This window comes from Takifugu flavidus, chromosome 10, assembly GCF_003711565.1.
Source record: "Takifugu flavidus isolate HTHZ2018 chromosome 10, ASM371156v2, whole genome shotgun sequence".
Taxonomy (NCBI): domain Eukaryota; kingdom Metazoa; phylum Chordata; class Actinopteri; order Tetraodontiformes; family Tetraodontidae; genus Takifugu; species Takifugu flavidus.
This window is the reverse complement of record NC_079529.1, coordinates 2,404,242-2,427,798: the sequence shown is the minus strand read 5'-3', so window position 1 is coordinate 2,427,798 and position 23,557 is coordinate 2,404,242. Positions and strand designations below refer to the sequence as shown.

At 47.1% G+C, this 23,557-nt stretch overlaps 3 protein-coding genes across 6 annotated transcripts; 2 read left to right on the top strand and 1 right to left on the bottom strand.

Moving 5' to 3' along the window:
- Nucleotides 1-1,376: 1,376 nt before the first annotated feature.
- fam171a1 (family with sequence similarity 171 member A1) lies at nucleotides 1,377-15,387 on the top strand. Of its 2 annotated transcripts, XM_057046440.1 has the most exons (9): nucleotides 1,377-1,785; nucleotides 5,985-6,212; nucleotides 6,755-6,847; nucleotides 8,764-8,922; nucleotides 9,228-9,404; nucleotides 11,209-11,325; nucleotides 11,663-11,777; nucleotides 11,940-12,051; nucleotides 12,155-15,387. In XM_057046440.1, exons 1-9 carry the CDS (start codon nucleotides 1,662-1,664, stop codon nucleotides 13,631-13,633), a joined length of 2,604 nt encoding a protein of 867 aa, XP_056902420.1. In that variant the 5' UTR covers nucleotides 1,377-1,661; the 3' UTR covers nucleotides 13,634-15,387. The 2 variants fall into 2 exon arrangements, with proteins under 2 accessions (XP_056902420.1, XP_056902421.1); XM_057046441.1 differs by lacking the exons at nucleotides 1,377-1,785; nucleotides 5,985-6,212 and adding an exon at nucleotides 6,233-6,668.
- A 347-nt stretch (nucleotides 15,388-15,734) lies between these two features.
- Nucleotides 15,735-21,872, top strand: nmt2 (N-myristoyltransferase 2). 2 transcript variants are annotated; one of them, XM_057044784.1, is made up of 12 exons: nucleotides 15,735-15,895; nucleotides 16,325-16,442; nucleotides 17,071-17,191; nucleotides 17,504-17,622; nucleotides 17,729-17,820; nucleotides 17,904-18,020; nucleotides 18,103-18,273; nucleotides 18,468-18,576; nucleotides 18,660-18,830; nucleotides 18,917-19,084; nucleotides 19,164-19,301; nucleotides 19,379-21,872. In XM_057044784.1, the coding sequence occupies exons 1-12, from the start codon at nucleotides 15,786-15,788 to the stop codon at nucleotides 19,397-19,399; spliced, it is 1,455 nt and encodes a 484-aa protein (XP_056900764.1). In that variant the 5' UTR covers nucleotides 15,735-15,785; the 3' UTR covers nucleotides 19,400-21,872. The 2 variants fall into 2 exon arrangements, with proteins under 2 accessions (XP_056900764.1, XP_056900763.1); XM_057044783.1 differs by having other exon boundaries at nucleotides 17,050-17,191.
- On the bottom strand, nucleotides 21,698-23,386 carry rpp38 (ribonuclease P/MRP 38 subunit). Of its 2 annotated transcripts, none has more exons than XM_057044785.1 (2): nucleotides 23,228-23,386; nucleotides 21,698-22,962 (listed from the first exon to the last, which is right to left on the bottom strand). In XM_057044785.1, exon 2 carries the CDS (start codon nucleotides 22,953-22,955, stop codon nucleotides 22,170-22,172), a length of 786 nt encoding a protein of 261 aa, XP_056900765.1. In that variant the 5' UTR covers nucleotides 22,956-22,962; nucleotides 23,228-23,386; the 3' UTR covers nucleotides 21,698-22,169. The 2 variants fall into 2 exon arrangements, with proteins under 2 accessions (XP_056900765.1, XP_056900766.1); XM_057044786.1 differs by having other exon boundaries at nucleotides 23,253-23,345.
- Between the last annotated feature and the right edge of the window lie 171 nt (nucleotides 23,387-23,557).

The following is a 23,557-nucleotide window of genomic DNA, read 5'->3' as shown; positions in this document are numbered from 1 at the left end:
CTCGCAGGCTGATAAACTTTTAATACGGTCAAAACCTGTTGTGACATATTTTGATGATTAACTTATTTCCAGTGTCATCGCAAGCGTTATAAGCTGCATCATATTACACAAATACTGATCATTCAAAATCCCTTGTCTAATTCTACACTTTCATCCTTATGGAGTCGTTTTGAAAAGGTTGTGTTTTCAGTATTTCCTGTCTGCTTGGGTAGTACACCCCATCTCTTGCAACCTTGAATCTGACAGACACGAATCTATGTCAGGCAGAAGAAAGTGGGTCATGGCGTTTTAGGTTGGATGTAATTTACGCTCTCATTTGATCTAAGAGATTTTTTTAATCTGTATTCTCTTGATGGCAGCGCAGCATGTTTGGATATATAAGTCACAAGTGACAGAAGAAAATCTTTTATTCAGATTACAGTCACATTTTTCATATTATATAGATTAGCAGAAAGAATGGAAGAAGTCTAGAACAAGAAAACACAGTGAGAAACACTCGTATCGCTCAGTCTGTTTTCACAGATTCTGTTTATCTTTGAAAGGAGCAGAGAGTAAAGCTCCTTCTGCTGATGTGATGTCACAATATACTGATACAAACACTCTCCTCTCCTTTTAGATATGTGCGAATGTAAACAATGTGGAAGAAAATGTGCCAACCAGTGAAAGGACCTGAACGTCTGCTGGCAGCAGCTCTTTAATGGGAACACATCTGTCTAGAGCTGACAGAATGTAGAGTTGGCACGGAGCACTGACACACACACACACACACACACACACACACACACACACACACACACACACACACATGTTTCACTGTCGCTGTTGTTATCTAAAATACATCACAACACACAGTTTGTCCCAGAATAAGAAATAGTGTGATGTTCACAACAGAGGCACAACTCTAAATGATGTTTTTAGGACACAGATATTCTGACCAAACCAGCTACAACTCAAAAAAATCCATTATGCCAGAGGCCCCTCAATGATCTTTGACTAATGGAAGGTTTTTATCTACTTGCGGTTACAAGAACAATCTTATCATTAATCAGGACGTAAACCCCAGAGCAATTAATCTCTAAATTATCTTCAAGTCCTGTTTGACTTTATGCAGTAGTAGTGCAGCAGTATATATTAACTGGTTTTCAATAATGCTTAAGTTTTTCTATTTTCCTTTTTATTGTGTTTATATTTGAACTTGTTCTGTGGCATCTTTTTTTTAAATCGCCTTTGATAGGGACGTTAGCAAAACTTGAAGTTTAATAGAAAAAACAAAAACTCCCAAACTCTGCAGCCCCCATGAGTGAGCTGTTACGTCGTCTCACCACTAGATGGCGCCAGACAACCGTGGACGTCCCCGGGTTGCGTGTGGAAGGAGCAGCCGCCTGTTGGTGCTGTTCTGGGGCATGTGGCTGAGAGGAGTGGGGCTGTCTTCATCTCTGACCCCGGTCCGTCGATGAAAAAGAAATCACCGAGCGGCAAAAAAAGGGCTGGGGATGCACAACGGGACCAGCTTTCCAGGCGGAAATTGAGGAGTTTCGACCCTTTCTAAACATGGACCGTCGCTTTCTTTGCGGAATAAACCGAGTTCACGCTGATGTGGCCGGCCAGTGACTTTCTAATAACCAAACATTTGACTGGTATTTCTGTTTTATTCAGCGCCGATGCACACATCTGCAATGATGCGGAGCGTGGACTGGAGAAGAGCCGCCGCGGTGGTGCTTCTTTTAGGATACCTTGTTCCCAAAGCTGTCACCAAAACCCCACGGAAAGACTCGGCTCCAGAAGGTAAAAAGTGGTTTTGAGGTGCTCAATTGTCTCTTTTGTCGGTCAGACCTGCTAGTTAGCTGGCTAATGGTGCTGCTAGCCTGCACCGATCCGGCTGGGACCCAAACTTGGCTAACGTTAGCGAGTTAGCTGTGGGCAGGAAAACTGTTATTCGTTCCCCACCTCCATTTATGTTCCACCACAACCTTTTTGAAATGTTTAATGGTCCGTCACTGGCGTGGAAAATAGTGAGTATAAAGACAGGGTCATGTTGTGTAGAACAATGCAGCAGGAGAGTCCAGCTGCTGTGATTTGTCATTGTTATCACGGCTCCAGGAGTAAAAATACTCCTCATGTTCTGTGTGGCACCAATAACCTTTCTAAAAACTTGCATTTCCTCCTAGCTTCGACCCCTAGCTAATAATTCCCCTAATCCAGCACCTAAGGATTATTGTTCCCCAGCTAGCAGTCCTAAATTCTAAACTGGTGGGTTTGTTCATCACCACAGGGAGGGAGTGATCTCAGGAAAGAAAAAGATGTTTTTATTTTGCTTTAAAGTGGTGGAAATGTAGACACCACCACCACCACAATCGAATGAATTCTTGCATAGATTCACAGCCACTCTGCTTGAGGCCAAGGAACCAGTTGGTTTGGTGTGTTGTGTGTTTAGTGAGTTTAGATAAACAGGGAAGTGATCCGTGAATAAATGAATTTCTCCTCGGTGTCAGCGGCAAAGTGATGCAAAGTTTAAAAGCACAATCGATAACGTGTTGGCGTCCCCATTCCCTGACAAACATTGGGCTCTCCCAGCAGATGCGCCGTGTCCGTTGGACCACATGGGACGAGTCCTGCCCTTTTATCTCTCATTTGCATGCACGCCGTGCACATCCACTCTTCCTCCAGTGTTTGGTGGCTCTGCATTAGTGTCCACAACCACGGCAACATGACCGACTGTTCAATTATTGGACAGTCTCTAGTAAGTTTCTGACGCTATAATTAAACTTGGGACGTTGGGTTCTGCGTTTGTCGTCCTCACTTTGTTCTCCGGCCTTCGCCTTGCCCCCCGAGGTGTGTGTGTGTGTGTGTGTGTGCGTTCAGGTCGATGCTGAGGACTTTCTTCTGGTCTGTCCGGCTGCACGAGCGGCGTCAGACAAGACGGGCCACGGATATAGATCTCGCATTACTGCTGCCCATAATAGGCAAGGCGTCGCATGTACAGCAGACAAACACTGAAGAGCTGAGCGAAGGCTGCCAGGAAGCAGACCAATCCAGCCCCATCGCCACCGTCCGGCCGGATTATAATCACACGGTGCTGGCGTGCTAATGACAGAGTTGTCTGGGGAGAGTACAGGACATGATGCAGCATAAATGCGATAGCGCACGGCTAGTGAATCAAGATAAAGAGCCGTGGTGATGTAAACTCATGGCTCAATCCCCTGCTGAGTTAATAGGATTGAGCCCTGGTGTCCAATCTTCTGTTTAATCCAGATAAGAGAAAATAGCAGTCTGGGGGCCACTTTTTTCATTTTCTAAATGTGTTTGTTTCAGAATTTACACTTAAACTTGGCAATCCTATTTTCTAAATATCCCCCCTGTCTTGTGTTTGCTACTCATGTGCGCAGTAAACGTGCACTGTCACTTTAGCCTTTGACTTTTCTGTTGGGCCGTATTTGAACAACCTCCGACATATAAACGTTACATTTACAACCACTGCTTGTGTATTTAAAGTGGAGTTAATAACTCAATGGTTTGAGTCCCTAAATCTGTGTGATGTGAACCATGTGATTGATGAGTAAAGAAGGAAAACATATCGAAATCTAATTAGGAAGTTCCTCAGGCTGCACTGAAATAAATATCAGCGGCTATAATGATGATTTGCTGTTGGAGAGGAGACTCCCCTTGTGTCATACACCTTGGATTCTTAAGTACTTTTATTCATTGACAGAAGTGTGAACACTAATTTACTGAGTGTTTATTGCTGGTGTGGCTGCAGTAGCCCAGTACACAAGGATCTGCTCTATATAGAGGAGCCCCCCCACACCCACTGGAGTCCAGCCATGCCATTCATTTTCACTTCATCACACCTCTCTTGTGGCTCGTTGCTGCCTTGTAATTTCTCTCCAATGCAGCAAACTTCCATTAAGCCAAATTAAAAATGGATCCAAATGTGCTGTCATTCTAACTTGGGCCTTTTCATGATCCTCCAGAACACACTTTATTATTATTTTTTGGTAGGGGGATACTTTATCCTCCATTATTTCTTCTGTTGCATTTCACACTATAATTTAAGCTGTCCTGTAACTGGAGAAGCTTTTATTTGCTTTCCAGTTTAGGGTTTAATGCGGCGAAACTGATCTGAAGTGTTGTCTCGGTGCGTTTGCTGTGAGGGGTCTGTTAGGGTTTAACATGCCTCCATCTCTGCCCCCCCCCCCTTCCGTGCAAACACACCCAGCCACCCTGCTGCTACGGCTGCTGTCGTCCCTGATACTTGGCCTGAGATGGTAGCGTGAGCCAGGGAACATGTATCCCCACATCTGTATCTCCATATGTCTTCACTAAACACAGACAAGGTTTTAACTTAGTCTAGCAGTAGTTTTAACTTAGTCTAGCAGTAGTTACTGAGGTCCTGCGCGTTTCTGTCCCCCCCCCCTTTCGAGTGTCAAAGCAGAAAAGAGCCTCTTAGCCTGTTTAACAATGATGCCAGAGCACTCCTGATTTATTGGATCGTTTCGGGAGGGGTGTGCTGCATTTGCCTCTCTCCCGGGGGGTTTCTTTTAAAGTGAGCACAGCTGGTGCACGTAACAACATTTCATCGGGACGGGGTCGGAAAGTGAGGTCGTCACGGACCCAAACATGGTGGAAACAACACAGCGACCGCTTCAGTGTATTTCCGCACGTGTTCTGGTTTGACAGCGAGAATGAGCGAGGCGACGGGTGGGACGGAGGGTCAGAGCTTCACACCAGACCTCCGGCTCCGAGATGCTCATGTGGCCCCCGCCAGCGCGCGAGGAAACACGCCGACATATCGTTGGGTGCGCGGCGTCCAGGCGGAGCCTGCACTCCCGCTGAACTCTTACCAGATTGTCCAAAGTGGTTCCTCTCTTACCACAAGATCCCCGAGTGGGGGGATGGTGGATTAGTCTGGGGGTGGCGTGTTACACCCATGTGGTGGGGAGGATGGGGTTTGAGGAAAGTTGCAATAAAAGGCAAACTGCAGTTGGTTCTGGGGGAGGCTGTTTGATTTATGTTGGGAGGAGCCCCGATGAGACAAACTTCACTTGCAAATGCAAATCTCAGCACCACAACAAGTCGCGTCTCTGAAGTGAGTTTGTGTCGTTGTTGTAGAAATTTGGGCCTCATTTGCAAGCTGCAAATGCAGGATTTTGAAGTGTCACGCAGCCCCGATTTGTCAGATGCACAAAGACAAATGGCAGGAATCACATGTTGCGTCAGAGGAAGATAACACTCATCCCGTGGGAGAGACTCCCAGTATACTCCCAGTTACATAAATTGCTTAAAACAGCACTGCGGCACCAGTCAGGAGGAACTGTGTGTTAACGAGGCGACGGCACCTAGTTGAAAAGGTTGTTTTCTATTTAGAGTTGCCTTTTGATTATCAATTGGTTGGAATGCTGGAAGTTGATGATGTGACAAAATTGTTACTGAATAAACCGAGAAGAAAAAAGAGTGAAATATCTCTGGACGCGCTGGCAGGCTGTGGTCAGTCTCTTCAGAGCTGAGCTCTAAATCATCTTTTTTTTAAGACCCTACGTGGCGCCATAAATTATTCATCAGTCATCGACATTTGCTTGAGATTTTCATGTGTGTTTATGTCCTGTTTCATTTTTCCCTGACTAAAACGTGTAATAAGCCCCCAGCTGAAATAACCAGACTCTTGACATCTTTTATACGAGGCTTTTGTTACCTGCTATTCTTTGCAAGTGGAGTTATTTCTCCATCTAATTAGAGGAGGTGTTTATATGCGCAGTCGCTTCCTCACTTGTGACAGGCCTTTTTGGCAGCAGGACGCGGTCCATTGTTTCAGAGGGGAAGTGGGGTTGTCAGGAATCCAGGAAATGGACTGGGATGGAGGCAAAGGGCCTGGCACCAAGACAAACCCCAGCAGAAAGACGGCACTGTGAATTATGTGTGTTTTCACGGCCCCTCTTGACACGCCTGTACATATTTGGGTCTGTAAACACTTTGCTCTCTGCTCACAGAGGTGACCCTGAAGGTCCATCTGAGCGACGCCAGCACTCACCAGCCGCTGAGCGGAGTCACGGTGCAGCTCTTCACCAACCACACGTCTGTAACCACGGAAACCACCTCGGCTGATGGCAACACCTACCTGCGCTTCCCCTACCGCCTCGGGACGCCTTCGGTTGTCGTCGCAACCAAACCGGGATACGTGCCGAACTCGGTGCCCTGGACTCCCTCCAGATTACCTGGTAGATGAGTGTTTGTGTGCGCACGTGTGAGGGAGGGTTATTTTCCTGTTTGTTAAGCCTAAAGATTCTGTATGTAGTTGCCAGGTATGTGAACTGTAGATGAGAGGCCTTCTCCATTACACATTTATTACATTTACTGCCAAATCCCAGCATGGGGGCCGCTTAATCTTGCGTTACACCGACACACTTTTACACACGCCACCCAAGAGTGTGCGGCACCGCTCCGTGTGTGTGTTATCTGGGGTGGTTATTATGAGCCAACGGAACGGCAGCCAATTGGATTATCACGCTTACCAGCTCCGAACAATGGAGGAGCGAAAGGAAGGAAGGAAGGGGAACGAAGTGTAGTCTGCTAGGTGGACTTGTGCCCTCCACGCTGGGCGGGATGAAAACAAGGCGATTAAAGATGCAGAAAGATGATCTAATGATTTTTTTGTCTCACAATGATTTAACCAGGTAGATTTGCCTGTTATATCATAATGAATTCAGTCAGTCGATTAATGCAGTTTATGTGTTTTATTGCGCTCGTGTGTGTTTTCCAGTGTTTTCCTCCATCAGCCTGGATCTACTTCCAGAACGAACCGCAACTCTGATGGTGTATGAAGAAGTGGTGGAGATAGTTTCAGGCTTACAAGGTGAGTTAACTATTTCTGCGTCCGGCTTCACGTGTTCTGGTTCAATAACTCCTCAATGCACCTTTGAAAAAAGAACCATGACTTTGAATTATTTATGGTAATTAGTTACATGAGCAACTTTAGCTTTTCTGGATCTTTGTCTTGTATGACAGTAGCATCCTCAACACATGGAGATAAAAACATTAATATTGGTGCTAACGAAGGCTGAGGGGAACTCCAGATAACCCTGTGCTGAGTTCTCCCAGAACTGGTTCAGTGATGTGGAAAAGACTCTAAACATAAGTGTTTAACACAAAACAAAGCAAAGTTATAATTCATTTTAAAAGAAAGGTCCTGCTTTTAACAGAATAAAACGTAAAGTCCTTTATTAGGAACAGTCAAAGCTGTTTATTCTAATCGCCTCCTGTCAAACGCTCCCAGACGTATGCGAGCCGATTATAAATCCAGTTTCTTTGATGGTGTGTGTAATTATATTAGATGGGGATTTCAGTCACTACAGTCAGTGGCTCTTTGTCTGCTGGCTCTTTTGTTTGTGTCTGTGACTGACAAGGGAGTAATTTAATGTGTCTGCCCTATTGTCTGCGTAAAGAAAACACACACTCCATGTAAAAATAGGAGCGCACGCCTCCCACAACACGCGGCCGGTACAGCGTCCGTCACACTCGGTGCCGTTAATGTTGAGAACCAGGGCGCCCAGGGGAGCGATAAAGCTCGGCGCTGAGCGCGGAAAGGGTCAAAGAAGTGGAGGTGGATGGTGATACAGTATGTGCTGGACAGTGGGTTTGTGGATGGAGGGAGGGTGGGTGGATGGGTGGAGCAGTTGGGGGAATAAAGGGAGATGGGGGGGATGGGCAGAGCGGTGTCCAACACAAGGAGGAACAGATGAGGTGAGAGAAAAGTGGAGGGGGGGAAAAAATGCAACAGGAGTTGGAGGAAGTGAACGCTCCAACGCGGACGTTTGCTCTTCGTAAAGCCGGAGCCCCAGAGGGAAACGACGCGCACACCTGAATTACAGGAACCCGCCCGAGAGAAAAAGGTTAAAATCCATACGTGAAACGCTCGCAGAGATTCATGTGGAGCGCAGCTAAAGTGCTCAGAGTGAACAACTTTGTACAGCTGGATGTGTCTCACTGCTCAGGAATGTGCACTCGCAGTCAGACCAACATGACATCACCTTGCTGGGTCCAGCAACATGCTGCTTTAGCTTTTTTTTTATCGCTCTATAGGATGTGTTAATGGCCGGACGAGGCTGCGTAATGGGTTCAGATGGAGAGGAGTGAAGAAGAGACCTTTCAGTTAGTGTCAGTGTAGGTGTTGCGTCACCTACACCACACCTGGAGTGGCTGATCACATCATTTAGAGTTCGATTTTCTTTCACTTATTGTTTGAATCATTCTGGACTGGTCCTGCTGTGCATCTGTGATTGTCAATCATTTGCTATGCACATCTTTAAAATTAGGGATACATTTTCTGGCAGATATTTTCAGCCAAGCTCAACATTAATCGGGTGAACTATTTCGGTCTACTAAAAAGTGGCCTGGATGTAATTTGCTCTTTGAAGTGTTGTTAACAGAGTCAGTGTTTTGTAGCTCAGCACAATAATCTGAATCAAGCTCCCGTTACACAGGCAGCCCTTGTTGAAGGATCAGCTAATTATTGGATTTTTATTTTTTCTTTTGCTGAAATTGTTCGAAACGAAGTCGCTAATCTCGGGGAAAACGGGACCTTATATGAGCTCGCATAAAGATTAGGTTACATTTCTGTGGGTGTACGATCCACAGCAGTATAAATGGACACGAAGGATGTAGATTCCACCGGTAAACATCATTGCGTGCTAACGTAACGTAGCCACAGTCTCTTAGAACTCTTCTCAAACTCCTCCATTGTTTCTGACGTCCGTCTTTTTCTGTCTTAAGGTTTCCGGCATCCACCCATTGTTAATTTCCCCCGCCGAGCTCTAACACTTCCTTTCAACACGTCGTACGCCGACCTAACGGCTCTGCTGACGGTGGCCAGCTCCCTGTCGCACATCCAGCACTTCCCTCACCTGCAGGCCGTCGACGGCAACAGCACAGGTAGGTAGCGGGGTGACAGACGCCTCAATGAGTGCAGACAGAGGAACAGAAGAGATGGAGGATGAAGTACGTTTAAGAGCGGCTTTCTTACTTGACCCTTGTCTTCTCGTTTCCATGTTTGACATCTCTTGGTGACCTCTGAGTAGCCTTCACTCCAGTCTTTCCTTTGTTTGCTTCCCTGTTTCCTCATCTCAGAACTTTCCTTTTATCTGAGGTTTTGTAGTTCCCAGCCGTGTGCCGGGTATTCCCACTCCCAGTCAGCTTCAGTTCACCCCCCCCCCCCCTCTTTTTCCTCTAATCTGCAGGGACAGAAAAGAGGTTCGAGCTGACTCCTGTTGCAGCCATCTCGGTTCACTTGTTGGCCAGTGACGGCACAGAGCTGCAAGTGAACAGGCCGATCAGCGTCTCCATCCCTCTGCCGGCTGACAGTGACCTAAAGGAGAATGACGAAATCCGCGCTTGGAGATTTGACCCGCAATTGGGTACGTATAGAAACAACCCATAGGGACCTCCCCAGAAGCCTTTACCGGGCAACAGAGGGTCAGTGAACTCAGCAGAGAAGCCTCTGGTCGGGCTGCGAGACCCTCTGGACCTAGACAGTTGTTTTAAATCCCAGTGACGCGCCCAGTTCTGCCTGAACGGGCCGAGCAAATAGACGTTTGGCAGCGTTACATCAGCAGTGGACTTTGTTCTTATTTGTCCCTAGAAGTACAACAGGAAGGTATGTGGCCAGCAACACGTTTTCTTTATAAGAATGCATCTTGCGTCGGAATCTTTTGTCCTCTGTAGTAGTAAACAATGCTCGATTATAGGTCAACAAAACTAGCGACTGAATGTCGACTTTTGGAAAAATAGTGATTCACTCTCTAAAATACTCCTTCGAAACATTTGCGTTTTTCATGATCTTGTGATGTTTTATAGGTCTTGAGACTCCTCTTTTAAAGTGCCCAAAGTATCAACATCCAGAGCTCATAAAAGGGTTCTGATAAAAGCTAAAAAAAACCAAACCCACACACACACACACACACACACACACACATGCAGCCCACGCACGGCCTGTGGCAGTGAGAATTTCCACAATAGCAGCCATCCTCAGAATTCTCTCTCGCTCTGCTCTATCATGCGTTTCTTAGCAACCCACCAAATAAATAACGGGACAGACGGGTCTGGTTTCTAATTCTAATTGAGGGACTTCACTATAGCTGTTGATGTGGGGGTTTACGCATTTGTGAGTATTCATGGAAGACAGAAACACAGGCGCTTCACATGGAGGAGCGTTTTGTTGGTAAAAGCTGTTTCATAAAGAAGCTAATTGTGTTTACAGTGTCAGCCGCTAGAAACCAGTTTCTCTTGTATAACTTGCTAACAACAGTGTTGTTGCATCTGAAAAGATCTCAAGATGACGTCAAATATAGATGAGGTCGCTTCTGTGCCTGGCCCACCTGTAAACACAGATTCACCCTGACGATGCAGAAGAAAGGGAACTCCTGCAGAATCGACCGGCGTCTGCAACCCTCGCGGAGGAAAAGGAACGTTGTCAGCTGTGTTGACTTAGCATGAATGGGCGACGGGCAGAAGTAATTCGTGGGTTGTGTTGACGTCGGCGATGTTTGCCTTGTGTCAGATCAGAGGGCATGTAGCATTGTGCAGAAGCGTGGGAACAGAGTCGTTAAATGTCAGAATAAAACAGGTCGGTCTTGCACAGAGAGGACTCCCATGCGGAAACAGTCAGGAAGAACCGAGGTGAATCTTGGCAGGAGCCAGTGTGTGTTTGTGAGGGAGAGAGGTGCTGAGTCACAGCTGCTGGTGTCTCTTTTCCTGTTTCTCCTCATTCTTTTACCTCTCCTTCCAGTCATCCTGTCCATCTTTGTTTTCTGTTTTCCTGTCCTTTTCCTTTCATTCTTAGATTCATTCCTATTATTTGTCCTTTATGCATTTCCTGTTTTTCCCCATCTCTTTCTTCACTGCTTTTTTCTCCCCACTTGTTTCTTCAAACAAAGCAACTTATCAGTCTACTCAATAATCTCAGAGTTGTGATAGCAGGACCGAATGTTTCCTGCTGGTGCAGCATTATTGCGAGGCCCTGTGTCAGTGTCTGAGGCTTAGTGTTAGATTTGGGCGGTCGTGCCCTTGAGTCACTCCAATCGCTCATATTGGACTGAGTGCGCTGCCACCGTGTGGCTGCGACGGGTACTGCAGTGCAGGCTATACAAATGTTTAATCTTAATGTACACTTTAAATTTTGCAAATGTTCATGTAGACATGATTGCATGTTTGTCTGTGCAGGTGCTTGGCTAAAGAGCAATTGGGGTCACGTGCGGCGGGAGGGCAATCAGCTCATTCTGACCTACATTGCACCTCAGTTGGGATATTGGTTGGCAGCCATGTCTCCATTACGCTCAGGTGAGAAACTAAATTATTTCCCATTACCGTAATTTCCGGACTATAAGCCGCTACTTTTTTCCTACACTTTAAACACTGGGGCTTTTTCTACGGTGCGGCTTATTTATGTTTTTTTTCGTGGTGCACTATCACAACTATTGTGAATCAGTCATTTTTACTAACCCTCATCCCTCCGGTGCGGCTTGTATAAGTACAAAATTGATTTTCTTTCTAAAATTAGATTATACGGCTTATGATCAGGTGCGCTCTGTAGTCTGGAAATTACGGTAATCGCTGTCAAAATATATAAGTATTCCTATACTATATAAGTATAAGAAATCCCCCTCTCGCCCCACAGGTCCAGTGTTTTCCAAAGACATGAATAGGTACCATACTGTGTTTCTGTTGGCTATACTGGGAGGAATGGCTCTCATCCTGCTGTGCCTGCTCTGCCTTCTGCTGTACTACTGCAGGTGTGTGATAAGGCAGCAAATGCTACAACAATCTGAAACATAACATGTAGAGGTTGTTCTTTGTGCTTTAGATCTTTAAAGTCTTACACAGTCAAATACACACCATAATGGCTCGGAGAACGTTTAGCTCCTTCGTAATAGCAGCGCTGTGTCTGGGTGCAGGCGTCGATGTTTAAAGCCTCAAGTGTCGCACCGCAAGCTGACGTTATCCTCCAGTCTGGACAAGAAGGATCAGGCCACCTCCATGTCCCACCTGAATCTCATCAGCAACGAGGTCTGTCTGAATAAATGAGCTGACACCTACAGCTGGCCTGGTTAGAAGACTATGTTTCATGGTTTTCACATCATAATTCATGTTGTGTATTTTGTCGGTACAGCTGGAACTGGTTTCCACAGCGACGGAACCCGACATGACCACCCCGATGCTGAAACCTTTCTCGTACGAGCACCAAGACAATCGGCGTGAGCACAGCGTCATCCATCACGGCAAGCACAGCCGCTCCTCCCTGGGCAACAACAGCCACCACGGCTCGTCGCTGGGCAACCTGACTCCGCGCAGCAGAGACTACCGGCAGTCCGCGGAGACCTTCCAGCTGAAGGCCTCGCTTCCCTCCGGAGCAGAGCGCGGCTACCGTCAGTCCTGCACCTCTGTCTGCTCGTCCGGCAACCTGAACCACTGCCAGGTGTCCGCCAACCATCTGAGCAGCCCCGGGACAGTTGATGGTATCTCACCTTCCTCTCCTCCCCACTCCCCCAGCAGAGGGGACGGGTGCGAGGGCAGAGTGCCGGACTATCTTCTGTCCCGCTCCGTGGACCACCTGGAGCGCCCCAGCCTCCAGCCTCTGTCCCGGCCCGGCCAGCTGCTCTGCTGCGGCTCCGTGGACCTTCTGAGCGGAGGAGACGGCTACCCGAGAGTGCGCCCCACACTGGTGATTCCGGCCCACTACATGCGCCTTCCAGGGGAGCACCCTCTGTCCGGTCAGGCTCTGTTGCTGCAGACGGAGCAACAGAGCGATTTGGAAACCATCCAGGCGGAGCTCAACGCCTCACATTCCCAGCAACCACCTGGGCAGACACCAGTGGGCTGCGCTCCCAATCCCAGCAAGCACGCCGACGGGGAGCCGCGCGGCCTCTCGGACTCTCTGTCCATCCCATCGGCGCTCGGGGAAAACGCCCTGGTGGAAATTAACCGAGAGGACACCTTGTTGGCTGAAAAGACTTTGATGGAGTTGAGAGGAGGGAAGCCTCTGCCTCACCCGCGAGCCTGGTTCGTCTCGCTCGACGGACGCTCCAACGCTCACATTCGCCATTCCTACATCGATCTCCAGCGAGCAGGGTGCCACGGCAACGGATCGAGCGGAGGAGAGGGTCGAGATAGCGGCGGTGGTGGGAGGCGCGGCAACGATGCCAGTCTGGACTCTGGTGTGGACCTGAATGAGCCGAGAGCAGGACGCAGGGGTAGGGACGGAGATCGAGAGGAAAGGGAGCTCGACAGGTCAAAGGTCACACCCCCAGCTACGACCTGCTCTCAGCTAGTGTATGTGGACGATGGCGAAGAGGAGATGCGTAAGGAGGAGAGCCCACAGGACAGTGAAACAGTTTCGGCAGAGGCTCAGAAAGGAGATGTGGAGGAGGCCCAAATACAAGTGGAATCACCCTCTCATTCCTCCTCCTCCTCCTCACCTGCCTCTCCTCCTCCACTGCCATCGCCAGAGGGGGGGACTATCAGGACCGATCAGGCCCTGCTGCCGGCGTGCGCTGATGCTAATGTAGTGCAGGAAGATGTCGAAGAAGAGAAGAAAAGTCCGTGGCAGAGGAGGGAGGAGCGCCCCCTGCTGGCCTTTAACCTTAAATGATACACTCGGTTCAAGGACGGCGCCCCGTTAGCTTCACATGTTCACCTTCATATTTATGTTTGGTTGCGCTAGTTGTTCCTCCTGTGTATACCAACCCTTCTGAAAGAGATTTCACTCTTATGAAAGAGACCTCAGGGGTAAAAGTCACGCGTCTTCTCTCAAGGAACTTTATAAAACACAAATATTCAAACCCAAATACCCAACAATCCCGTTATAATGGCTAGAATGGCTTCCCAGTATGATGTATATTTACATTTGTAGTGATTAGGGTCTTTAGTCTGGATATCTTACGCATTTACGTTGACAGGAATATGTATTTTGTCTATATGATCGCCAGAGATGAGATGTGTTTGCTGCTGGTGTAGACAGGAGGAGCGATTTCAGCAACCACAACTGTCCGCTCTCCAGATGTTTCCACAAGCCCTTTTATCCTTGTTTTAGCACTGACTTTCAGCACTGGGATCCAGAATGCGAAGGGGGGCGATTCAGATCCCGGCCGGTCTAAAACGACCACTGTTGCCCTCTGCACCGCCGGGTGTCCATCTGTGATGGAAGCGAGGGAGACGAATGGACCGCGGAGGACAGAAATAGAATATTTTATGCACAACGAATATATGCCTTTTATAAATAGCCTTGTAAGAGTAAGAAGCAACCGTAGTGGAAGCGTTGGGTTGGGGGGAGCTTTATTCTTGAGCCATACTGTTGGGGAGCTGTGCAGAATTTACAGTTATTCAGCTTGTTTCTCTGATTATGATACTGTTTGAGTGTCTCTAATGGAATCAGAAGGTTGTGTGACCACTGTCAACGCTGCAGAACGACAATGATGTGATGCACCACTGTGCCAGTGACCAGGGTTCCAGAACCGGGCTCAGACCCAAGCGCATGAAGGTTTTTTCTAATTGTTCCTGTCTGTGTTTTTGCTCTGAAGGCTATGCACCACTTTTATACGGTTGCTTGAGATGATCATTTTGTAAATTTTATTTACTCCGATTTTAATTGCCAACATGAAGTGTTCCACCCGCAGAAGGAGGCTATTTGTTTGAGTATGTTAAGGGCTTTTCTTCCTCTCCCGCCTTACCTAGCTAAACCAAGTCACCATGCAACATTTTGACCTGCAACCAAAATATTTTGTGTGTTTTTTTTGGGGGGTTTTTCCCACCCTTTTCCTCATGTTCCAAGTGCCTTTGAACAACCCAACCCTGCAGCTTGCTTGTGGAACAGATAACACTCCTTATTTCTTGCCTTCTTTTGCCTTCTTGGCTTTTTCCCTTCTACCTCAGTCCACCTTTTTTCTCCAAAGCTGTGAAGGAAGGCGTGCAGTAACCTTTCCTCAGCAATGGCGCGTCACACACTGCAGACGTGGGGACACCTTTACCAGCTTCTGCCATCCCAAATCTTCTCTAATCAGCATCAACTTGTCAGTGCAACGAGTGATGATTACAGCTAAGTGCAATTGTACGTGAAGCGCATCTACTTTGTGGAGTTTTTAGCTGGTTGTGGTCCTGCTCATTTGAAATGCTGCTGGGTGTGAGTTGTGTCATATTGCGCCCAAGTAATCGACATACATCCGTTCAGAGTTTATGTAGGCGTCATGATCATTTAAGGTTGTGTATAGTGTTTTTGGTTTTTATTCCTTTCTGGTCAAAAACCTGTGAGTCGGTGTGTGAGGTTGCAATATAGCATTTCCAGTATGTAACTTGGTTTCTGTCATTATATTTGAAGCCCATTATTCTGAATAAACAGCCAAATTTTGATCCCGAGTGTTTTTGTAAGCGGACAAAGTCACCATGAGGTGTTTTTTTTGTGTGTGTTGTGACTCCGTCCACAATAGATGTTCAATAAGGTGTTTACATTTCGCAACACATTAGAAATAATATTAATAAGTAGAAATAATATTATCAGCCACGATAGGCTGAGCTTCACTCAGTTTAGTCAAATCTATTTTTTAAGTGTTCGTTTAACCATTTAGTGGGTTAATTAGGGGATAAACCTGACAATTCTGCAGGTTCGAAAATAAAGGAGCGTTTTGGGCGGTCGATCCCCCGTGTGGCCGCTAGGCGGCGCCGTTTCCCGGATTTCGGCCTTTGTGTCTCTTCATCTCGCCCCTGGTCGGTTCCACTGACACTCGCGATTATTTCCACACATTTTAGTGATGGCGGAGGACAGTGAATCCGCAGCTAGCCAGCAGAGCCTGGAGCTGGACGACCAGGACACATGCGGGATAGACGGGGACAACGAAGAGGAGAATGAGCATCTGCAAGGGTGAGGACGGCTGGTTTTGTCCCTTCGGACATCGCAGGAACATTATATTAGGCGCTGCCTGTTTGGATGTGTTCGGTCAGGACTAGCTAGCACAGGGGGTTAACGCTAGCCTGACCAAAACATCGCTGGACTGTTGGTTATAAGGTCGCTTTCCCAGAAACATAAGAGAAATTCTGCCTGGGAGCAGTCGCGGCGTTTACTAAATTGTAGGTGGAACTGCGTTCCATCATGCGCATCATTATTTGGCCATTTAACATTCTGGTTGAATGACATGACAGCCTGCCGTTCATTTAGCTCAGGCTAGGTTAGCTCAACTTTTAGTCGTTGCTATGGTAGCTAACGTTAGCTCTCCGCTGCTTTGACTGAGGCTGGATTGTGAGTCAGCCAAAGTCACCGTTATTTTCCGTCCGTTTGTGCTCGTACGTGCAGGAGTCCGGGAGGGGATTTGGGGGCTAAAAGGAAGAAGAAGAAACAGAAGAGGAAGAAAGAGAAGCCGAGTTCGGGGGGAGCCAAGTCCGACTCTGCCTCTGACTCCCAGGAGTTCAAGGTAAGAAATGATGATTATTATTATAATGTGTTCCAGCCAGAACAACCTTCTGACACTAAATAACATTTGCAAACAGGGATAACATTTACTGTGCTAATCCATCACGTTTGGAATAAGTAGACGAAGTCATTCTCTAATTTTTAAGGATTTATTTAAGGGTTTAGCAAATGCTCCAAACATCTGGATTTGTACTGAGCACCCTAAAGGTTGCAAAAGCTCAACTATATAGTTAATATAGAACCTTCTCCGGTTACAGTCACTTATGTTGCTCTATATATACCGGTATATAATGGGTGAGACTGGATTAATCTCAGTTAATCGCATTTAATCACATAACAATATTTGCCCCCCCCCCCCAAAAAAAAGATTCTGGTGGACACCTGAACTGAAACTCCTTTTAATGTTTGGAAAAATCCCTTTAAATGCATTGTGAATGCACCTGTTGTGCACACTGAAACAGGACCGTTGGCTCCAGGACCGTCAGACCGTTAACAGCCTATGTGGAACGACATAAAGTCTAACTTAACACGGGGGGGATGTTTGGTTGAGACATTTTTATTCATAACGGTCGTCGCCTTCATTGTTATTTATGTCTGACTTTATTTAGAACCCTACTTTGCCCATTCAGAAGCTGCAGGACATTCAACGAGCCATGGAGTTACTCTCCTGTCAGGGTCCTGCAAAGAGCATCGACGAGGCGGCCAAGCACAAGTACCAGTTCTGGGACACGCAGCCTGTACCCAAGTTAAGTAAGTGCCTTCTGATTACGATGAATTGGTGTCTAATTCATATAAAGTGCATCAATAGTGATATTCATGTGCTAATAGGTACTGACACAGTTGTCATGGCAATCAGAGTGGCAATGTTTGTGTAATAACCATGACTGCCAGAAGAGGGAGACAGAAATTTCTCACCAATTCTTTCTAACTCGTTGCTCACCCACTCTCTTTGTAGATTAGTGTTTTTTGGTTGTTTTGTTTTTTTAATTAACAGTGTCATCTTTGCCGAAAGGCACCAGATGTCAGGGAAAGATCTTGATTGAGACTGTGCCATTGTTCCAGACGAGGTGGTGACGAGTCACGGGCCAATAGAGGCCGACAAAGAAAACATTCGACAGGAGCCATATTCTTTACCTCAAGGTTTTATGTGGGACACGCTGGATCTGGGCAGCGCAGAAGTGGTACGTAGACTCTGGTTCCAGACACAGAAAATGCTGAGAAGTCGTGTTTTTAAAGAGCAGCCCCGGGCAGACGGAGACGCCCGCTAACGAATGTTGCCTCCTCCAGCTGAAGGAGTTGTACACGTTACTGAACGAGAACTACGTGGAGGACGACGACAACATGTTCAGATTCGACTATTCGCCAAACTTTCTCAAATGGTGAGCTCCCGGTTCTGCTTTCCTCCCTGGATCTTTAACCGCCAGGCGTCCGCAGGGGGCTGAACCTCTGGTGTCCCCCCCAGGGCTCTGCGTCCGCCGGGGTGGCTCCCCCAGTGGCACTGCGGCGTGCGAGTGTCGTCGAACAAGAAGCTGGTCGGCTTCATCAGCGCCATTCCCGCTGACATCCGCATCTACGACACGTGAGCCCCCCGCCCCCCCGCCTGCCTGCTGCGGGCCCCGCGCCGATTCACTGCCAGCCTTCTTTGCTTTGTGCTGCTCCAGAGTGAAGAGGATGGTGGAAATCAACTTCCTGTGTGTGCACAAGAAGCTGCGTTCGAAGCGCGTCGCCCCGGTGCTCATCAGGGAGATCACGCGGAGGGTGAACCTAGAGGGCATATTTCAGGCCGTCTACACGGCAGGAGTGGTTCTGCCCAAACCCGTGTCCACGTGCAGGTGCGCTACACAACACACACGTTAGAGCGCGATCCAGCCGGGGTTTCCTTTCTACCAGGAAGTCGACTGGTGTGCCAGGCGGTCGACCTGGTCGTGGAGAAGCCCGGCTGGATGGTGGTCTCAGCAGGACTGGGCTGCCCTCCCTGTGTTGGGGAATAAGTCTCAACATCTTTACCTTCTTCTCCTTTCTGTAGGTACTGGCACCGTTCTCTGAACCCCAGGAAGCTTGTGGAAGTGAAGTTCTCCCACCTGAGCAGAAACATGACCCTGCAACGGACCATGAAGCTCTACAGATTACCAGACGTAAGCAGCACCAACCTGACGCTCAGGTCAACGCTCCACAACCCCCATCGATGCGTTTTCTTCTCGCCCCGCGCGTCTTGTAGAGCACGAAGACTCCCGGTCTGCGGCCAATGGAGAGGCGCGACATCCGCCAGGTCACAGAGCTGCTACAGAAATTCCTGAAACGCTTCCAGCTCGCACCTTCCATGACGGAAGAGGAGGTGTCTCACTGGTTCCTGCCGCAGGACAACATAATTGACACTTATGTAGTGGAGGTAGCCGGGATCAGCCTGAAGGACTCAGACCCAGAGTGCCTCGTACGTTAACCCGTTAATTGTGCGTTGTGCCGCTCTCTCCTCAGGGTGCTGGGGGCGCGCTGACAGACTTTGCTAGTTTCTACACTCTGCCCTCGACTGTGATGCACCACCCTCTCCACAGGAGCCTGAAGGCCGCCTACTCTTTTTACAACGTTCACACACAAACCCCTCTCCTGGATTTGATGAACGACGCACTGATCCTGGCCAAACTGGTAATCTCATCCCGTCTGGGGGGCTCGGAGCGCGTTGGAGGTTCCGTGATTTTTTACCTGTTCTGTGTGGTTTCGACAGAAAGGGTTCGATGTTTTCAACGCCCTGGATCTCATGGAGAATAAAGTGTTCCTGGAGAAGCTCAAGTTTGGTATAGGAGATGGAAATCTGCAGTATTACCTCTACAACTGGAAATGTCCATCTATGGAGCCTGATAAGGTCAGAATTAATAACGCCTGTATTTGGATATCACGACGTCGGTGTTTCTGCTCACTCCAGCCGTGGTTGCCTTTCAGGTCGGCCTCGTCCTTCAGTAGCAGGGTTCCTCAGGGCTGCTACACAAACACTGGGCCAAAGGTCACCACGGACCGTGGTAGTTGTCACCTGGACATGCAGGTAGCCCAAACCCTGAAAATGAAAAGAATCCAACCGACGCCGAGGCCAAGTGGCGTCCCCCCCCCCCCCCCCCCCCCTGACAACACCACCCCCCCCCCCTCAGTTCGCTGGGAGGGGGGGGACAACTCGTCAATCATCAACATCCTGAATGTGAAGTCATGCTATGCCTGAGATACTCGTACAGTCCAACGCTCCTGACATGCACACACGCATTTAAAAACAGTCTGACATACAAGAGGATGCCTTGACATTTGTGAATTTTGTTTAGCTCTTCCTCCTCTTCGTGCGGGGGGGGCGGCGGCGGCGTTCCGTTTCACATAACTGACATGACTGAACTGTGTTAAAGCTGATCACCGCGACACGAGGGCAGAATTATTAGTGCTCGATGCAGCCGCACAAATTTGCATCACACGACGGTCTTTAAGGTTTGTGAAGAGACATCGCTGCTTTTGTTCTTCAAAGACGTTTGTGCGGGTTTGCTGGCAAGATCATGTGACCGGTAAAGAGGATGAACTCTGGTCAACGCCTGTATTAAAGAACCAGAGCGACTAGTTGAGATAAGCCACGATCTGAACCGCGACAAGTCTAGTGTTAAAATGAGTTTTTCTGACTGAAAGCTGAAGGCAAATGTCCCTTTTCTCTCTTGGCCTTGGTACAGTTAAAGGTGCTAAGAGTGCGGGAACTGGTTCTCTCCAGCAGTTTGGACCCAAATTTAATAAACTACAAACATGTCGGAGCAGCGGGACGTTTTATTTCTCATCACATTGGCAGAAATTGGGCTTCCGTTCAAATGAAATGGCAGCAGACGAATTCTAAAGTGTGAGCGGCAGATGTGACCAAAGCCAGATGCTCAAAAGCAGAAGAGCCGCCAGTGATGGAAGAGAGAAAGTGACAGTTAACGATTCGGCCCGTGACCCGTCAAAACGCAAGAGCAGGACTGGTCCCGCGGTGCATTTACATGAACTTTTGGTTCCATTTACATGTAAAATCAGATTATTGTTTCCAGTGTTGTGATTTTGGAGTTCAGGAGGGCTGTTTTTAAGTGTTTTCCCCATCAGTTTATTAGATTCCGCTGCTTTTGTTCAGACTCGACGTGGGTTTTGATGAATGTATTACCCAAACGAAGCACAACTTTGAGTTCCTAAACAGGCGAAATATATCATTGAAGGGGTGAGGTCTCAAACTGGGCAGACTGGTTTTTACTGAGAATAAGAGCTGTTTTCACACCATAAACCTGTTTGTAGAGGTTGTATTTTGTAACTGGGCATTTGACCATCAGGTTTGGTTACACTGGTTCACTCAGGCAGATCTTTGTAGTAACAGTTTCGATTTATCTGCGTTCGATTCATTTGGGAGCCAAAGCAGCTGAAGCACGACGCCGGTTCACTGTAGCCGGGGTCTCTTTTGGTTTGTGTTTTTTTAAAGAGTAAATAGTTACGTCTCGTTTAAATCAGCCAAGCTCACTTTTCTCTCCGATGGACCATTTTCAGTCCCTTTTTTTCCAGTAGCCTGTTATTGAGATGTTTGGCAGAAAAAGCTCAACAAGGTTGAAAGGACATCAGCATGTTTGCAGCGCGACTGAATAAACACGTCTGTTACAGCAACAGTTTCAAATTTAAGCATTTCCAGTCTCATTTTTATTGTCTGGAGGTTTTTTTTAATGTATTTGTGCATCTTGTGGGGGGGGGAGAAATTTGGGTCATTTTTAGTGTGATGTGCAGCTAAATGTGTGAAATTCAGATTATTTGTAAAATGTCTTAAGTCTTGACCGTTAAATAACTTCTCTGAGAGCAGGATGAGCACCTGCGCTGATCCTGCCGACCTACACGAAGGTTACAGATGTTTGAAAATTGTGTTTTCGTTCCAAGTTTACCCTTTTGGTTGGTGTTTGTGGCTCTGTGTGGGAGCCGCTGCTATTTTTCTGTATATCATGTAAATTTCCTCTTATCCCTTTATCTGTTGGCGGGAAATGACGGACAAAAAGAGCGCTTCGAGGTTCAAATTCTTTAGTTTGAAGGTTCAATGACTTCCAGAAGACATCTGAAACGGTGTGCCTCCAGATGTCGGTTGTGTTTGAATGAGCATGTCAGTTCTGCTACCGTAAACATTTCAGCGCATTATTAGCTACACCCTTTAGTGCAAACTCAACCTGAGGTACCTGCCTTATTTATTTTTGTTATGATTTGAGGGTTGAGGGTGTACCTTTTGAAAGGACGCCATTTTCTCTGAAGGTAGAATGAGATTTTTATTCAGATCCATTGTAAGCTGTGGAAAAGCTAAAGAACCTGTACCAGCATCATTCAGACCCCATGCAAATAACAATCTGTTTGAACACACATCAGCTATATACCAGCATGGATATTTGACTGAATAAATTCACTTTCAAAAGGAAAAGAGTTGATGAGTTTCTTCTCAATAGAAGGGAGTTTATTTTTAATAGAAAATGGCTGATGTCTTCATATGTCCGCTTTAATTATGATGACATCATTTCCCCAACGTCAGGACCTTCTCTAACAAATAAAATGTGTACAATTTTGAGAAATTACCTGAAGAACAACAACTGAGATCCTTAAAGAAATGAAAACAAGCAATTCAGATGGAAAATGACAACCAAGTAAAGTCCATATTGATGGGGGTGTAAAAAACAGTAATGTGAACTAAATACCCCTGCAGTTTATTGAGTGCCACGACTTAGACCTTTTTCTTTCCTTTCCCTTTCCTCGCAGAGTTGGGAACTATTTTCTTCACTTTGAGAGGTTGTAGAGTTGTGGAGGAGACAGGCGTCCCTTCCTCAGACTCAGTTTCGAGCCTCCTCTTCTGGCCTCTGTTTTCGTCAGGTTTTATACTGGCCGGTGTATCTTGGAGCCAGGGAACATCCAGTGGTGGCACTTTGGGTAAAATGGCTTCAACCACGTTACTGAACACATCCCTCTCTTGGGGGAGACATTGTCTGAATCCTAAGGCGAGGACGCTTTTTAGCCCCAGAGGCTCCGACACACTCTGGCTGAGCCGAGGCACCTGGCAGGCAGGGACGTCTCTCGTTGTGCTCAGTGTTATGAGGTGCTCCATCATGTGTTGTGGCTTGACAGACTTACACACTAGCAGCAGTTTGAGCTCATTCCTCTCCAAAGCTTTGGTGACCTCGTTGATTCCAATGGCCAGCTTTCTTCTAGCTGCCACATCTGTCCATCCACGTTTTGGAGGTTCCTGACTCGCAGCATCCTGGCTCACCTGGAGGTCTGAATCTTGTGATTGAGCAGCTTCCTGCTTTTTCTTTTTACGCCAAGGACGAAACACCTTTGGCTCTTTTTTCACAAGTCCGATGGAAACAAAGTTTTCCTTTAAGGTGTTCAGGATGAAATGCATGTCTTCTTGTGGGAGCGAGCTCCATTTTGGCGTGAATGGTGAAGTGAAGCAGGTCTTTGTGGGAATATACCTTTTGCTTTCCTTTTTAGCAGACTTTGCTGCAGCAGCCATCAGACCTCTAAGAGAAGACAAATACAATACAACCCAGCCAAAATCAATAATATAAACTTACAGTTCAGACATGTAAAGTGTATTTCAAATGCATCGTTGTTGTAGTCAATTACAATTAACAATTTAAAAAAAAAACTGGAGAAAAAATAGGAATTTAGGTTCCGGGTGAAACGCAGAATATCACCCACAAATAGTAGTTGAAACAATAACATAATATACTTAAAATATTACAATGCCACATATATGTAATATTACGTGTAAAACGTGTTTACCTGTTAACAACAATGATATAATTACTTTTCTATACAAACAGCACGGGATAACCACAGGGCGCCGCCATCTTGTTTTCTTCTTTGAGTTCAACGTGAGCTCACGGCGCCTCTGTAACGACTCATTACTGCCCCCTGGTGGACATGTGTATGTTGCAGCATGCATTTTCACTTGTCCTAAAACACATTATTGCCCTCCTCGAAATTGCAAGATTGCAATATTTTCCAGTTTCAGTTTTGACAAATTAATGTTGACTTGCCTATGTTCTGAGGCATTTCTCTGTTTTGTCTCAAACTTTATTCAAACTTTATTTTAACACCATGGTTGGTAGC